Source organism: Talpa occidentalis, unplaced genomic scaffold (assembly GCF_014898055.3).
Source record: "Talpa occidentalis isolate TD23 unplaced genomic scaffold, MPIMG_talOcc4v2.1 talOcc4.8, whole genome shotgun sequence".
NCBI classification, from domain to species: Eukaryota; Metazoa; Chordata; class Mammalia; order Eulipotyphla; family Talpidae; genus Talpa; species Talpa occidentalis.
Genome location: NW_023605194.1, coordinates 13523436 through 13540690, shown reverse-complemented (window position 1 = coordinate 13540690; position 17255 = coordinate 13523436). Strand labels below are relative to the sequence as shown.

The following is a 17255-nucleotide window of genomic DNA, read 5'->3' as shown; positions in this document are numbered from 1 at the left end:
TCCAGAAATGGAGGTAGGGACCCTCGGGGAACACCAAGCCTTCGCTTCAGCTGGGTTCGCAGACCACCCGGTCAGGGGAAATGGGTGAACCGGTCAGGTCAGCTTCAGCCTAGACCCCACCCAGCGCCTGGGCTCTTCCCCCACACTCCCAGCCCCCCGCACCGCCCCAACCCCTCCAGCTTCCCGCCCCGCTCCCACCGCAGCCGGCCCGGGAGCCGAGGCGCATGCGCCCTGCGGCGCCCCGGCCCGGCTCTCCACGTTTCTCTCCTCTGCCTTCCCCTCCGCGGTCCCGCTCCGCCGCCGCGATTGGCCAGCCGGCCCGCCCGCCTCGGCCAATGAGCGCGGCGCTCTCGCCCCCGTGTTACTGGGTAGAACAAAACAAAAACAAACAGAGCGAGCGGGGCCAGAGGCGCTCGGAGGCGGCGGCCGGGGCTGAGGAGCGGGGCTGGGCCGGCGGACGGCGCCTGGGCAGCGCGGCGGCCGAGGGGTCAGTACCGGCGGGGCGGCCCGCACGCTGGGAGGCCGCGCCCGCTCCGGCCCGTCTCTCCCCCGAGGTACCGCACGTTGGGGGGGGGAGGGGGCGTGGAGGCCGCGGCGGGCGGCGGCCCGGGGTCCCTCAGCCTCCGCGGGCCCCGCCGGCCCCAACGCCCGGAGCCGCGGCGCGCGGGCGCCGCCCCTGGGCCCGGCCCGGAGCGAGGCGGCGCGGGCCGCCGCTCCCGGGGCCCCCCTCGGCTCGCGGGGCGCGCGGGGCGCTCGCCGGCGGGGGGCTGCTCCCCGCGGACGCCCAAATTTCCTTCCTTGTTAGGGGCGGGTGCGAGAGGCGGGCCTCTGGCAGCGCGGGAATCCTGTGAGGGGGGCCGGCGCCCCCGCCTGCCGCCCCCGCCTCGGGGGACCCCCTGGAAGGGCGCCCCCGGCCTCTCCCGCGCCGGGCCCGGCCCGGGCTGGGGCCCCGGGGCGCGGCGGGGGCGCGGGGGGCGGACGCTCGTCCGCGGCCCAGACCTGCGCCCACTTGGCGGCGCCCCCCAACCCCGGCGCGGGGTCCCCTGTGGTTTTCGGAAGGTGAGACGGGCCGGAGAGGACAAAGCCTGGGGGGGGGCCCGCTCTGGGGGCGCGGTTGTCCGTGCGCTGCCACGTCCGCGCCGGCCTGGGGGTGCTTCTGCGGGCGCCCCCCAACTGTCCGCGGGGGGCTGACCCGGGGGCCGCGGCCGGGGGGCCTCCGCGCACGGTCGGACACGGGGACTGAACACGCGGCGTCCACTGGAAATGTGGGTTTTCCCTCCTGTGGAACCCGGCGTTCGGTCCCCGGGGGGCTCCCCAGGAAACCGCTGCGGGCTGTGAGGGCTGGGGCGCGCGGGGCGCCCCGGGAGCTGGCGCCCCCGGCACCCACTTCACGGCAGGCTCGTGAGATGCCTGCGGGTCTCGGCGGCACCCTTGGGTTACAGGCTTCGGTTTTCCTGTGGAGAAAGAATCGCGGGGCGCGCGCGGGTCAGTGCGCCCAGCCGGTCTCTGTGTGGTCCCGGTGCTGGGACGCGTCGCGCTCATTGCAAGTTGCTAATTAGCTGCAGTTGTAACCCTGGGACGGAGGCGAATCATTTTTTCGTTGACTTCTGGCCCAATCTTGACTCCCGAAAATGTCAGTGGTTTAGGGCGCTACCTTTTCGGGAACCAGACTGGAGGAGGGGATCAGGGAGGGAGAAAGCGACTCTGTCTAGTGAGGACTGTCTTGGCCGGGAAATGCTTCTGATTGTGGAGAAATGCAAACACGGTGTCGTTTCAGCCTTATTTTGTCTAACTTACATGTATGGTTTTTCTTACTGAAAGTTGATATGCCGTTCAGTATTAAAGATGTGTGGTTAGATTTTTTTTTTTTTTTACTTTTAAGTTTGGGGGGGAATGGCTTGAGGATTGTTAAGAGAACTGAGGGTAAAAGCCCCCCACTGGTTTGGAAAGAGTAAGCCCTGGTAAAATGTCTGTGTTGTTCTCAAGTGTGACTGAGTTCATGATTGTGGTGGTGTTGTCTAAAGACACACAGCACTTTTTTATTAATAAAAATAAACTTGGTAAGTTAAAGATGATAGTCATTAACTGGTAATTTCCTTGCCCTAACTGAATGTCCTCAGTGTGACAGTTGTAAATAATTTTTAGTGTTTGGAAAGCAGTGTTTAAAAATTTGATGAACAAATACCTTATTTAAAGGAGTCTTTTAATAAGATGCTGTTACTACTAGAACAAAAATCTTCCTGTGATATATTTAAATCTTACATTGAATTTGTGCAAACAAATTCTGGATTCTAGTCCTAATTCTTCCACCCAGCAAGTGTCTCTCCGTAGATCACCTGTCTTCTCTGATTTTGTTTTGCTGTGCACAAAGTGGTGTGCCGCCTTCAAGGTGTTCTGAGAGGTACCTGGAATGTGCATATGTACACGTTTTTTGAACTACAAAGGGCTTTATGAACATCAGTTATAAGCATTTTATTTCCTTTATTAACTAGCTTCTGCAGAAAGTATTCTCTCCCAGGTTATACTTTCATCAAGAACGGAAAAACTTTTTAATGTAACTGAAAAAACTCATGCGAGACAGTGACATTGTCACTTCAGTGTGTAATCTGTGTACTGAAATGAAACAGGGCATTTTCACATGGAAGACATTAAATACTTACGGTTGCAGATTATTTTTGTTTATATAGCTATATCTTTATGCAGAAATTTTTAAGATACTTTCCCCCCAATCCAAAGTTGGTGGAAATTATGATATTGAAAGATAATTTATGTAGACTCATATATCTGTTTATTCTGAATAGAATAAGAGAGTGATCTCACATATGATAGCACCTCAAGTTTAAGGAATATACCATTTTTAGGTTTGTAATTTTAGCATGAGATGTGTTTGTTTTTGTTTTATAAAATAGCTACATAAACTTATAAAATGTTTAACAGTATATATTATATAATATATAAAAAGTCAGTTTCACCTTTAAGCCCAGGAGGCATCATATCTCTATCTAAAATGACATCTGTTATGTTATATGAAAAAGAAATACTTTTCTGTAGTTTATTTACTAGGTATTTTAATTAATTTATACATTTTATATCTTAAAAAGAATCACACTGCGAGTGAAATGATTGTAACTGACAGTAATTATATCTAACCTGTCTGAATTAATACTCAAATACTCTAAACCACTATTTAAAAATATTTACAGAGGTATTCTGATATCATATTTGATCCCATCTTTTTGGTAATAGTTTGAAAGTATGAAAACATACTTTGATAACCTTTCAGATAACATTGGATTTATACCATTAATTATCTAAATAAAAGGTAACAAATTTCATCAGAATCTTACAGCATTAATAATTTTTAAGCCACTTTGAAATCAAGGTCTAAAATATTAAGATGTAATATCATTATACTTATTCCTTTCTGAAATAGTCAAGATTTTTTAAAAAAATGGGTTTTCCAAACTGTAAAGATAATAGACTTGTAACAAAAAAATCAGCTTTTGTAACTATAGATACCGAGGTGATAAAATGGCTGATATATCTGCCTTTAGATATATAGTGTGAAAAATGACCCAATCATATGATATTCTTGACTAACCAAAACTATGTTGTTCATATGTAGTTTTTAATTCCCATAGTTCATTGGTAAGGAACTAGTCAGTATTTATGTATATAAGGTTACTCATAAGGTCTGTTTTTCCTAAAAATTTTTGCAGTGTGTGTGTATTCCTTTAACTTGAGATAAACATGTATAGCAAATACGTATTTTAATTCTAAGTTAAAGGAGGTATTTTGGCACATCCAGAAATAAGATTTTTTTGGGGACACTGCTAAGCGTGTCTAGAAGATTGAAACTCTATATTAATTATAGTAAGCTATCTTTGAAAGCAAAGTGAAATCTTTTTTAAAAATAGAATTTTGTGATTTTTTTTGCAGTGTAATTGAATTTGCCTTGATTATGTCATTTTGGAAATGCTAAAATATTTTTTTTCTTTTTTAAAGGAATAATTCCTAACAGAAGCATTCCATTTGATAATTTAATCAGTGCAAGTGAAATTAAGAAACAATGGACGTAGAAAATGAGCAGATACTGAATGTAAATCCCACAGGTAAGTAATACATATTTTAATTTTAATATCTTGAACTTCCACTGTATTGTGAATGAGTTTCAGGCCACACCAAATTTTATAAAAATGTGATATATTTACTTAAAAACTATCTCATTCATGATCTAAGAAAATAGGTCATATTTTTAAAAATCAAACTTGTGATTCTTATTTTTATGGAAATTCCCATATGTCCTTATTTTTTTGCCTATTCTTTCACATTACATATATCCTTGTTTTCCACTGTGCGTGATAAATGTAGTACAGAAAGGAGAAGAGTGAACTTGCTTATTAATATTTTCATGTGAGTTAATGATTGCTTCAATGAATGAAGAAAGAAACGTGGAAAATTTCTTTAGATTAAATGCTTTCTTACTCCAAGGTAGACTTAAAGCATTTTATTTTACTTTTAAGTTCTTTAGCTTCTGGGTGAATTTGGTTGTTAACCTTAATTGTAGAATAGCAAAAGCAACATATTACAGATCAATGTTTACTGTTTCTGTAAGCTCCCCTCTTTCCCCATCTGCCTCCCTTGCTTGAAACTTGATCTTAATTTTTGATTTCTGGTCTTTCTCCTTTTTTAATCTTCTGCTTATCTCTTTGCATTCACTTCCTTATTTATCCTGTCAGGAACTTTGCTGTAGTCTAACTTTGTATTTTCTGTAGTTACAGTCATATGAAATTAAAATGTGGGGTTGAATTCTGGCTACAATACTTTTTAGATATGTAACTTCTCTATGAAACATCTTCTGTCTGTAAAATGAGGATGATAAAGCGTTGTAAGGATTAGAGACCTAATATATATATAAAGTGCCTAGCAAAGAACCTGTTATCTAGTAGGTAACAATCATGGTAATGATAACAAAAAAGTACTACTAAGGGGACAATATACTCTGATGATGACAACTACTCGAAGTTATTAGTAGTTTAGTTATGATGATACACCAAATTCACCTTGCTAATCTGGCTTCCTTTTCTAGTCTAAAAACTTCTAAGACATTTCATTCTTTACTCTGTTTAAAAGCCCTTTATTTGTCGCTTTCTTATTTATCCCCAAATTACTATCCTTGCCCTTTCCAGTTAGCTTATGACTGAATTGCTGCATAATTTTCTTAATCTTCCACTTTACACTTTCTCTTATCTTTTAAACATATTCTGTATTCCTCTGCCAATTGAATCTCCCCGTCACCTACCTATGATATCACATCTAAGCTCTGTAACCTTCTGAATGTGGGAGTGCTCAGCAATTCTGATAATTTAAGCAGCACCAAGATAATGAAGGGACTGTAAGTTACAAGGTAATAAGTTAACATTTTTTTTGACCTAAGGGAATACCATTAAAGAGTTTTCAGTGGGGGGTTTGTTTTAGATAATCAGTCTCCTTGCAATTTGGAGAATGGCTTGAAGACTGAAGCCAGAGATACTATGAGCTTAATGAAGTCATTTGACTTTAATGTTTTTATTTTTTGATCACTACAATGTTCTTCATTTTTATTCTTTTGGTCAAGGATTATAAAGATTTTAATATATCTTTTTTATAGGTCTATTTAAAAATTAGCTTCAGCATATATTAAACCCATGCACAGAGACTTAACACATCCTAAGTACATTTAGGGATATTTAATAAAACTGTATGAAGGATTCAGTGACTTGAGTTAGCTGTAATGAACAAAACTTTGGCTCAGGAATAACTAACTCAGTAGTTTTCTGACTTGTAAAGTTTTCAGAGCAATGCCAAAATGTCTCCCTGTGATCTCCATGATCCTTTGAATTGATAGTGTGTAAGATCCTCTGCTATGTGCTGAGGTTACAAAGAACAGTACAGCAGGTCTTTTAATGCCATTTTGTTATGACACTGGTTTGAAAAACAAAGCAAAACATCCCAGGTTGGCACTGAAGGAACAGTGTGAGTTTGGACCTGCTTTAGTGTATGTTATTTTGCTTAAAGTTTCCAAGAACCAATCAATACTGTTAAGTGAGACTCTATGATCCTCTTGATGCTTTTAACTTAGTTGGAAAAGTAAGGCTGCTGTGTAAGAAGAAATAAAGTGATCTCCTTGATGTGGCAAATGAGTGGTGTGTGAGTATGCATGTTATTGTGGTTACCTTGTTAGGAAAGTTTTAGTGAAGGGAGTAGTACTTAACTCTAAAGGATTTTGATAACTGAAAAGAGCAGTGAGGAAGACATGCTAATAAACAGGGTACAATTGGAAACTCCAAATACATTGCTGTCTCTCAGGGGAGAATGTGCAAATCTTACATAGGCCAGAACATTTTCAGAGTCAAGTTGGAGAGGTGAACTAGGACATTGAGATCATGGCTTTGAGCATAAGCTTTATCTTTGAGCATAAGCAGTAGAACATCAGTAGTAGTTCAGTAATCATGTGTTAACTTATTTGCCAACAGCCTTTCATGCTTGTTGGATTAGTAATGATTCCTGAGAATTTATAATTAATCATGAGATATTGGATAAATTATCTGAGCACTATCAGCCTTATTTTCCATATCTGTTGAAATGATGTAACAAATAGCTCTCAGGCTTGTGGGTAAATGACAAAGTGTGTCTGATAAATAGTAGTAGATGTTCTGTAAATATTAGTTTATTACCTTCTCTTAAGATCCATAGTCTTTTCTTATTATTTCTAATTGCTTATCTCTCTTAGGTCACAAAAATCTAATGTTGTGTTTGTGTTTATATAGATTTTATGATTTAAATACATGTGTTTATATTAACATAGATTTTATGATTTAAATATGTGAGATAATGTGTTTTCATAAAGGTCATTAAAATTCAAGTTTACTTTCCATGAAAATTTGAAAAGTAATCCCATTTCATAGTCATTTATTAGATTGAACCAATAAATCACCAAAATGTAACTTGTTACTGATGTACAAAAATAGCAGTTTCATATGATGTAATATGACTGTAGCTGATCTACCAGTAGATGGTTTAATACTTACATAGTTTAAATACTTACATAGAATTTTCTTTCTTTATTTTCCTCTTTAAGATCCTGATAATTTAAGTGACTCTCTCTTTTCTGGCGATGAAGAAAATGCTGGGACTGAGGAAATAAAGAATGAAATAAATGGAAATTGGATTTCAGCATCCTCCATTAACGAAGCTAGAATTAATGCCAAGGCAAAGAGGCGACTACGGAAAAACTCATCCCGGGACTCTGGAAGAGGGGATTCAGTTAGTGATAATGGGAGTGAAGCCATTAGAAGTGGAGTAACTGTACCAACCAGTCCCAAGGGAAGGTTGCTGGATAGGCGATCCAGATCTGGGAAAGGAAGGGGGCTGCCAAAGAAAGGTTGGTATATCTACTGTATCCAAACACACAAATAGAAATAAATATTATCTGGTTCTTATACTACAATTTCTGTGTTTCAGGGGTGAGAGAAGTTCAAACAATAATAATGTAAGATTTTATGGTTTGCATATTATTTCTACATTGTAACAGTCTGAGGACCATCCCACTTTTTAAGTTGAGCCTTTTTTCTTATTTATCTTTAGTTTTCTTGAGCAGGACTCTTATCTCTGATTTCCAGCAAAATATGTACTAATATTTTTCGTAGTTATAAATTGTGCATCTAACTTTGGTAGAAAAAAAGAGTCAGATCTACCAGGGAGGTCTCAGCGCTATCAGGCTATCACCAGCCACTGCAGCACGAGTTCGATCCCTGGCCTAGGAGCTGATCCACAGGGCACAGCAGACCTCTCCTGTCTTGCCCACTGTTCCCCTCAGCAGTGGATTTCACTCAGTCTGCCTGTTCTGCTCCCCACTCTGTCTCTGTTGAATCCTCTCATTCACTCTCCCTCACCCCCCTGCACCTCTGGCCTCACCCCAGCTCTTTTATGCATAAATAAATCTTTTTTAAAAAGTCCTTTAATGATCACAAAGATATACAAAGAACTCACACAACTCAGCAAAAACAAAGTAAACAATACAGTTAAGAAATGGGCAGAAGAACTTCAAAGACACTTCTCCAAAGAAGAAATGCAAATGGGCAACAGGCATATGAAAAAAATGTTCAATATCCCTTATAATCAGGGAAGTGCAAATCAAAACCACATTGAGATACCACCTTACACCAGTAAGAATGGCACATATCAAAAAATCTAGCAACAACAAATGTTGGTGAGGATGTGGTGAAAAAGGAACTCTCCTACATTGCTGGTGGGAGTGCAAACTGGTCCAACCACTATAGAAAGCTGTCTAGAATTTCCTTAGTCTACTAAAAATGGAGCCACCATATGACCCGGCAATTCCACTCCTAGGGATCTACCCAAAGGACACAAAAACATTGATTCAAAAGAACACCTGTACACCTATGTTTATTGCAGAACTGTTTACAATAGGTACAACCTGGAAACAACCCAAATGCCCAAAAATAGATGACTGGATCAAGAAGATGTGGTATATATACACAATGGAATATTATTCTGCAATCAAAAAAGATAAACTCATGCCATTCACAGCAATGTGGATGGAGCTAGAAGGAATTATGCTCAGAGAAATAAGTCAGAAGGAAAAAGAAAAATATTGGATGGTTTCACTTATAGCAGGAATGTAGGGGAACCAAATAAGACATCAGTGTAAAAAAGTAATCATACAAAACACAGCAAAGCAAAAATGGACAATTATAAACAGAGACATCCTGCAGGGGAGGAGGAGGGAGAGGGATCAGAGGGAGGGAGGGAGGAGCACAGGGAACTGAGGTGATGGTGCCCGGGTGCACTGGGGAAGGAAACTCTATGGGGACTACACCTGAGGGGGTGGGGGGAAGCAAATATTGTTTAAAAATGAACAGTGTTGTAAAAAATAACAAAAGATAACAAAAAAAACCCACCATGTGTTTCTCCCCTCCAAAAAAAGTCCTTTAAAAATTAAAAAACAATACACGGTAAATAATACATTTGACTGGCAAATAGCTGCATCAGAATTTTAAAGATTTTATAGATCTGTTTCTGAGTTCACTTTAGCTCTTTATTTCAGTTACTGCAGTGGATTGCTCTATTTTGCTGCTCTATCTCTAGTTCCCAGAGAAGTGACTAGCAATGTTGATATTTAAATATTTGTTGAGCAAGGAGTGTATCAGCTTCTGTTTGTAGTAGAACTTTGATACACTTTGGAGATTTCACCCACTTCTGAATGGTGGGAGCTTTAATTTATAGCCTAGGATTTTTGCAAAATGTTTTTGTGAATTGTCAAAAGTTGTTATTCCTGTTGAATGTCTCTACAGCCATTGGCTGGATCAAAATTAAACCAAGTTATCAGATTTGGTTCTGTTCTGGTAGCGAGGATTATGCTCTAGGTATAAAAGAAAACTTCCAAAAAATACTGGTAATGTACCATAAACTTTGAAAGTTAGAATCTTAAGCTTCTGTTGGTTGGTTTGTAGAGAGTAGGGAAAAGTATCAGTAAGGTTAATGATTAAATAGCAATTAGTTATTTGTAACATATTGCTAATTGCAAAGTATGGTTTACTACATGCTTTTCTATCTAAATGGAGTATTTGATTTTAAAACATTTGATGGTGGCCACTGTGTTTCTTTATTAAATAATATCTCCCTTGTTTGAATTTTCTATGCTACATCATACTGGTTCAACATTATTTCTGTGGTTTTTTGTTGTTCTAAGAAACGTCAAATAAAATTTGGAATTCAGTGGTAGTGTCACCTTCCTTAGGCCTCTGATATAACTATTTTTTTTTAAAGATTTATTTATTTTTATACAAGAGCTGGGGTGCAGGCCATAGGTGCAGGAGGGTGAGAGGATTCACTAGAGACAGAGCGGGGAAGAGAAAAGGCAGAATGACTGAAATACACTGCGACGGGAGGTCTGCAGCACCATGTGGGAATCTTCCTGGCTGGCTGGGAATCGAACCTGTGCTGCAGAGGCTGCGGACAGCTTCACAGCACTGTGCTCAACCTGCTGCGCCACTGGGGAGACACATACTATTTTTTAAATTTCTTTTTTTGTTGTTTTTATTTTAAAGCATCTGCCTTTTAAGTTTTAACTTTATAAACTATTTCAACTTGATGCTTTAGAAACTACTTATAAAATGTAATCATTGAAAAGGCAGTGATCTAAATAAAATGAGGCTTAAAATATGGCTCAACTGGAAAAAAAACTAGCATGGAAATTAAAATGCAGTTTCTAACTTATTCAATCTTTGAACATCTAGAAATATTTCAGATTTCAATTAAAATTTACTAACTATGAACTTTGTATTCATTCCTCTATCAATTCTAAACTTTTTTAGGTGGTGCTGGAGGCAAAGGTGTATGGGGTACACCTGGACAGGTATATGATGTGGAGGAAGTGGATGTGAAAGATCCTAACTATGATGATGACCAGGTACCAGTGTTTTACTTTTTTTAAGTATAGTTAAAATGCTTATAAACTATTTGACCTTATATTTACAGTATGTTCATACATCTGTGAAAACATATATTCTGTACTTGTGAAATCATATATATGGTGTATATGTATTATCTGTATGTGTTTTCATACATACTAGTGTGTGTATCTAATGCATATTTTCAGTGCTTTTAGACTGTTAGGTTACTTTTGGATGAGGAAACAAAGTTAACTGATAGTAATGCATGCATAATTTTTATTTGGCTTCTGAAGTAAAAAGTAGGTCTTTACAAATTTACTTAAGGTGATCAAGTTCACCATTTTTTAATGAACTCTATCGAATTAATGTGTGTTTCTTTCTATGATAATGTTAATGGAAAATATACATATTCTTTTAAACATCATAAAATATAGATATAAAATTCCTCTTAAGTAATTACTTTTTAGTATGGTAATTGTGAGGTAACTTTTATTTTTGGAACATGTACATCTTTTTTCTAGAGATAATGCTGAGATCATAAATTTTCAATCGATTTTATAATGAATTTGTGTATCTTTTTTTTTAAGATTTTATTTATGAAGAAGAGCTGGGGGTTAGCCGATGGTGCAGGGGTGCAGGGGGTGAGAGGATTCACCAGAGACAGAGTGGGGTGCAGAACAGGTGAATATACTGAAATACACTGCTAAGGGGAGCAGTGGCCAACACAGGAGAGGTCTGCTGCGCCTCCTGGCTGGGGCTCGAGCTCAGGCCGTCGTAGTGATAGCACTGAGATTGAACTCCTGTGCCACCAGGGAGGCCCTTTATATTTATCTTTTTAATGGAAAATTTCTAACTTAGGCAAAAGTAGAATAGGATAATGGTACCGCTGGTACTCATCTCTCAGCTTTCACTGTCAATAATTGATAGCTCATGGCTGATCTTGTTTCATCCAGTGCTCTTCCCATTTTGATCTTTTCTCCCTCCAGCCCTTATTCCCCTGGTGTTCTCGATTATTTTGAAGCAAATCTCAGATATTTTGGCATATTGTCTTTGCATAAGAAAAGAAATGATGAAAATTTTAGATAGGAAAGGAAGTTATTATGGTCTCTGTTAAATTGTTTTTATTGCGTATTGTTTGTGTATATGTTTTGTATATTTTAAATAATTGTTGGACTTGGAAATATTTCTAAGAGAATATGAAAAAATAGATTTTAGAGCAAGTAAAATTCAAATACTATAATGTCTTTACTAAGTAATCAATTTTAATATATAGTCTTTCAAGTGTATGTTGTTAGACTGAAGCCTGCCCCAAGTTGCGTATGAACATTTCAGGGCATTTTTTTTTTTTTTTTTCAGAGAAGGGACACAGAAGAATACAAGCCTTAATCTTCTTTTTGAAATTTTCGTGAAACAGTACTTTTCTTTAGATATGTTTTGGTCATTACAATGCTGATTTTTGTTGTAGGCACTTTTGTCATGATAATACTAATCATAAAAGCTTTGGTTTCTACTTCATTTTTTAAAAAAGTGAAAATTTAATGAAATAGTAGGTACGATAGCCACCTTAAAACTTTTTGTCACTGAGGGTCTGGTTTTACGAGATGCAAACAATTAATAGAAGATATGGGGGCTGGGAGTAAGTCATGTTTGCTGTGGTTAAGGGTCCTAATCTGTATTGATTTATTGTATTCAGATTTTGTAAAAGAACAGTGACACTGACTCTATTTTTATATGAGTGATCAAAGACAGTAGTATGTCTCTATCTTGGCCTGAATGGGAATTACAAACCAGCCAGAATGTAAAATTCTAAAACAACTCACTTTATCTGGATGCTTTTCTAATAATTTGTAACTCTTTCTCTTCCTTCCCCTCCCAGGAGAACTGTGTTTATGAAACTGTAGTTTTGCCTTTGGATGAAAGGGCATTTGAGAAGACTTTAACACCAATCATACAGGAATATTTTGAGCATGGAGATACTAATGAAGTAGCGGTAGGTTTGAAGTTGCTATTGTGATTTATGAAAAGCAAAACATCTAGAATGAACTCAGGACATTGAATATGTTTAAGTATTTTCTTTTGCATAAATGAATTTCTAAAGAAACGAAGCAAAATTTCATTATTTCAGGCCTGTTCTTATCTATTTGGCATCTGAAGCAGGCTATGTGCCAATTATTTCACTAAAAAAATGGCACAACAGAATATTTTTATAATTGATAGCTTATAAAATGTGACTAACAATTTCGAGTCACTTAAGGACTTCTGGCATCTCTTAGGAATTTCACTTAAGAAATGCCTGACTTAATTCTCTTTTTTTGGACACATATTTCAATCCTTAGGATTAGGAAAAATTTATCTTTGTACTCTGTCAAAAAAAATAGTTACAAATATTTGAAAAAGAATATATACAGAAACCAAGAGAACAAGCACATTTTTGAAGCATAATTTGCATGGGAACATATTAACTGCATTTTGAATTCCTCATAAAGTAAATCTAAAATAAAATTATTGACTGACTTAGGATCACTAATTTAAATAATAAAATTGCAACTCTTTAGAAGACTTTCATGATTTAGATTTTTTAAATACAGACTGAGTTTTCTTTACTCTATACTTTTGAGATTTGGTATCTTTGGATTTGTAGGATGTTAATATAAAACATCCCTGTTTGTTGCATTTGTTTACTGCATACCATGTGGAGGATTCCTACTCTTTTGAGTCTTAGTCATGTGAGGGAAATGATAAGCAAACAGACTCTCAAAATACGATGTGAAACATTTTATTACAGAAGAAGAATTTATGTCTAGTGAGGCAGGATTGTTGAAATCCTCCTGTCCGCTTAGCACAGTACCTACCAATGGTATACTTTCAAGTTTATCAATTAAGTAGTACTGTGAACAGAGTTTTATGGAAGTATGAAATAGAAAGTCATAGAAATAATGACTGAGACATCTAAGGATGGCTAGGAGTTGGTCAGGGTAAGATGGTTGAGGAGATTTGTCAGAAAGGAGGAGTATCATGTTTAACGGCAGTGAGTTAATTGTTTTAAGCACAGGAGGATGAAATGACATGGGAAGAGGATACCTGTTAGATGGCTATAAAAATAGTTTTGGCACCTCAGTAGAATATGGCATGATTTAAATATTCTGAGAAAACTTTCGGTAAAAGGCAGATACTATAAGTAACAGAGGTAGAATTTAGCCTCTAGGATCACACATAGCTGCCTGTATTCCGCTTCCTGTTTGGCCATTCCAGCTGTATTCCCTTAGCAAACACTTAATTTTTCTGTGCTCTAGGTCTGATGAGTATGATGGTGCTACCTCACTCAAAGCGTTGTTGTAAATATTAAATAAGATAATATAAAATAAATTGATATAACATCTGATAACATTATAAGTGATCAGTACTAGATGCTGCTGTTGTATTTTCAGTAGGGAATTTTAACTTTATCCCTGTATTTATAATAATTCCACTTAAAAATAATGGTTTAAGGTCTCATTTTAAACTTTATGTTAAAGTATAAATTAAGTTTTTGTGTGAAGAGAAAGGTTTGAAGAGAAGTTGAGTGTAAATAGCTATGATAATGTTAACTGAGTCACTCCAAAAGTGCTCATAAAGCATTCCTAGAAATAATTAAAGAGGATTAGTTAACTCCTAACACCAAATTAGCACTATTATGTTTAATAAACTGTGTTAGGTAAAATTCACATTCTTGAGTTTAGTGATGTTCAAATAGTTAAGCTTGACATAGTTGCTCAATATCTAATTTATATGCAGCAAGACATGTATTTATCCTGTCCCACAAAAAACACTGCTTCTTTGATTGCTTCCAGATGGGGAGAGGTAGCGATAATATGGATAAAATCTTGATTTTTCAAAAATAAAATTATATTGAATTATAGAAAGTGACATGCTTTTTTAAAATAGGAAATGCTGAGAGATTTAAATCTTGGTGAAATGAAGAGTGGAGTACCAGTACTGGCAGTGTCCTTGGCATTGGAGGGAAAGGCCAGTCATAGAGAAATGACATCTAAGCTCCTTTCTGACCTTTGTGGGACAGTAATGAGCACAAATGATGTGGAAAAATCATTTGATAAATTGTTGAAAGATCTACCTGAATTAGCGTTGGATACTCCCAGAGCACCACAGGTTCGTATGATTCTTCAAAATTTTTGTTTATTCTCCCCATTACACTTCCAATTATAGAAACAATATGCATGCTCTCAGGAAATTTTAGTGCATGAGGAAGAAAAGATGGCTCATATTTTCTACAACACAAAAATAGCTCTCTAACATTTTACGTTAGTGTATTTTTCTCTAATTCTTCATTTTTTTCCCCAGACGTAATTTTTATCATACTATAACTTATATGCTGCTTTACCCCCCTGTTCTGTTAACTTTTTAGGTCATACTTTTTTGCCATTGTGTGTTCTCTGTTATATGTAAGAAAGCTATTTTATAAGGTAGAATTTTAAAAAATGTAGATTGTTAGAATTGAGCACTCAATTTGCTTGACTAATGTTTATTATAAACATAATAATAAGACTATTTCCTTTTGTAGTTTGTGGGGAAATAATTAGAAAATTCACTAGTTAAGCTTCCAGGTAGATTGTCCTCAAAGACTTACCATTTTAATAGATTTAATACCTGCTGACACTATTACTCTCTAGTTTGACATTGAAAATGTGAAATCTTTGCTCTTCACTTGACCAAAGTTTTTAATTAAGGTAGGAATGCTTTATTTAACGTTAATTTAGGGATAGTGTATAGGTAGGTTAATCCTTAAATGCTATTTGTATTATATTTACCTATGATAGACAGTTTGGTAAGATTTTGGGCTGGTATTCAAACATGGACTCTTTTTTTTGCCTGTTTACACCAATACACATACTTAGAAAAATGACTGTAAGTTCATATTCATTATAGAATTTTTTAAAAGTGAAAACCAGAAGGAAGAAAGGTCAGTAAGAATAAATAAACTATAAAAATTTTGGTGTTAAATCTTCCATTCTGTTTTCTGTGGGTATATTTCAATGTATGGTTTTTATATATACTTACATTTTATGTTTTAATAAAAAAATGGAATATTGTATGTGATAATTTGGAAACTTGTTTTTTTCTTACACCACAAAATGTGGTAAACATATTTCCATGTAGTGGAGTTTTATGTACCATTTAACCACACCTTTGTTATTAGAAACTAAAGTTGTTTCCAGTTTTAATAAGAAATAGTGCTATGAACTTGCTTTCAAATAAATATTTGTACATGTTTTTGTCACAAAATAAATTCCTATAATCAGTTTTTTTGGAAAAACATATATTTTTTCTAGACAAGAGGTTTCTCTTGACTTTAAGTAATTGATTTACTAAGTGTTTTTGATCATATACTGTGTTTCAAGCAGTATTCAAGTACTGGGGACTCAGTCATGAGCAAAATAGAGGTGGCCTCCTCCCTCTGCCGGCTCTTAATTTGAATGCTAAGATGTTGGAGTAGGTGCTAAGTAGATGTTTTTAAGAAATATTCCAGCATGTTTTTGGTGTTAATTGTGTAGTTCAGCCAGTCTTCATCATTTGTGTAGAAATTGTGTCCTGTAAAAGTTTGTTTTAGATTATTTTATATAGTTTTTTTTTTCTTATTATAGTTGGTGGGCCAGTTTATTGCTAGAGCTGTTGGAGATGGAATTTTATGTAATACCTATATTGATAGTTACAAAGGAACTGTAGATTGTATACAGGCTAGGTAAGTAAATTAATTTTCCTACTTAGAATTCATGATAGAGAAAAATTCACAGCATTCTATTGAAGTGACACATTAATTAGACACTGTAGACATCCATTGGTCATTGGTGTTTATTCACTACCGTTAAAACAAAATTGAGAGATTGTTGGCGTGATATACCAGGAAGAGGACAGTACTATAATGCAGAAGTTTTGGGTTGTAGCTAAACAATTAGTTAACTCATGTTAAGCTGTACTTTGGGACTCAATTTTCTTATTTATTTTTCATTTATTTTTTGATTATGTTTTTTTTTTTTCCTGGAGTTTCCCATATAGTGTCTTTTTTAATGTTTTAAAATTTTTTTTGTCAAGGTAACATTGGTTTACCACACTGTAAACCAAAGGCAAAGGATCACATGCACATCACCACATCACAACCTCCACCAAGGCACCCTGAGGCTCCTCATTTATAAAAGGAAAGGAGAACTTAGATGTTTTTTTGAGGTCCCTTCAGGTTTTACAATTCTGTAGTTATTTAATATTCTAGTAAGATTGACAATATTAACAAAAGAACTGCATTTATGGTTTTATATTTGTTATGGAAATTGTGGCTAGGAAATAATGGTTTTCATTCTTATTCTTTGGTATAATTAATTATAAAGAAATGTGATATTTGGGAGTTATACTGTGTGAGTTTTTGTAGTTTTCTAGTTAAAGTAACATAAAAAGCAACATTTTTAGCTCCCAATTTTTAAATTTTCAAAATAGTTGTTTAAGAGACTTTGTAATTTTAGGTTACTTTTATGATACATGACCACTTTTGGTACATATGGGCTTTTTTCTCCCAATTTTATCCATAATTTGGTCAACCTTAAACATGCCTGGCAAAATTAATTTTTAATTTTTTTAGAGCTGCTCTAGACAAGGCGACTGTGCTCCTGAGCATGTCAAAAGGAGGAAAGCGCAAGGATAGTGTATGGGGCTCTGGAGGTGGACAGCGGTCTGTTAATCACCTTGTCAAAGAGGTAACTATTGGATGTTTTCTAAGAGAAATAAACTATTCCTTCTAACTGATATTTTTGT

The 17255-nt window shown here is 37.3% G+C and overlaps 1 protein-coding gene across 3 annotated transcripts in view; it reads left to right on the top strand.

The window, feature by feature from the left end:
* The first annotated feature begins 440 nt into the window (after positions 1-440).
* PDCD4 (programmed cell death 4) overlaps positions 441-17255 on the top strand; it is a 23899-nt gene continuing 7084 nt past the window's right edge. The window contains exons 1-8 of one of the 3 annotated variants that reach the window (XM_037496882.2): positions 441-487; positions 4006-4112; positions 7121-7423; positions 10380-10474; positions 12334-12447; positions 14382-14603; positions 16097-16194; positions 17083-17197. In XM_037496882.2, coding sequence (XP_037352779.1) covers positions 4070-4112; positions 7121-7423; positions 10380-10474; positions 12334-12447; positions 14382-14603; positions 16097-16194; positions 17083-17197 — 990 coding nt within the window. In that variant the 5' untranslated portion in view covers positions 441-487; positions 4006-4069. The other 2 variants (XM_037496881.1, XM_037496883.1) reach the window with 2 other exon arrangements.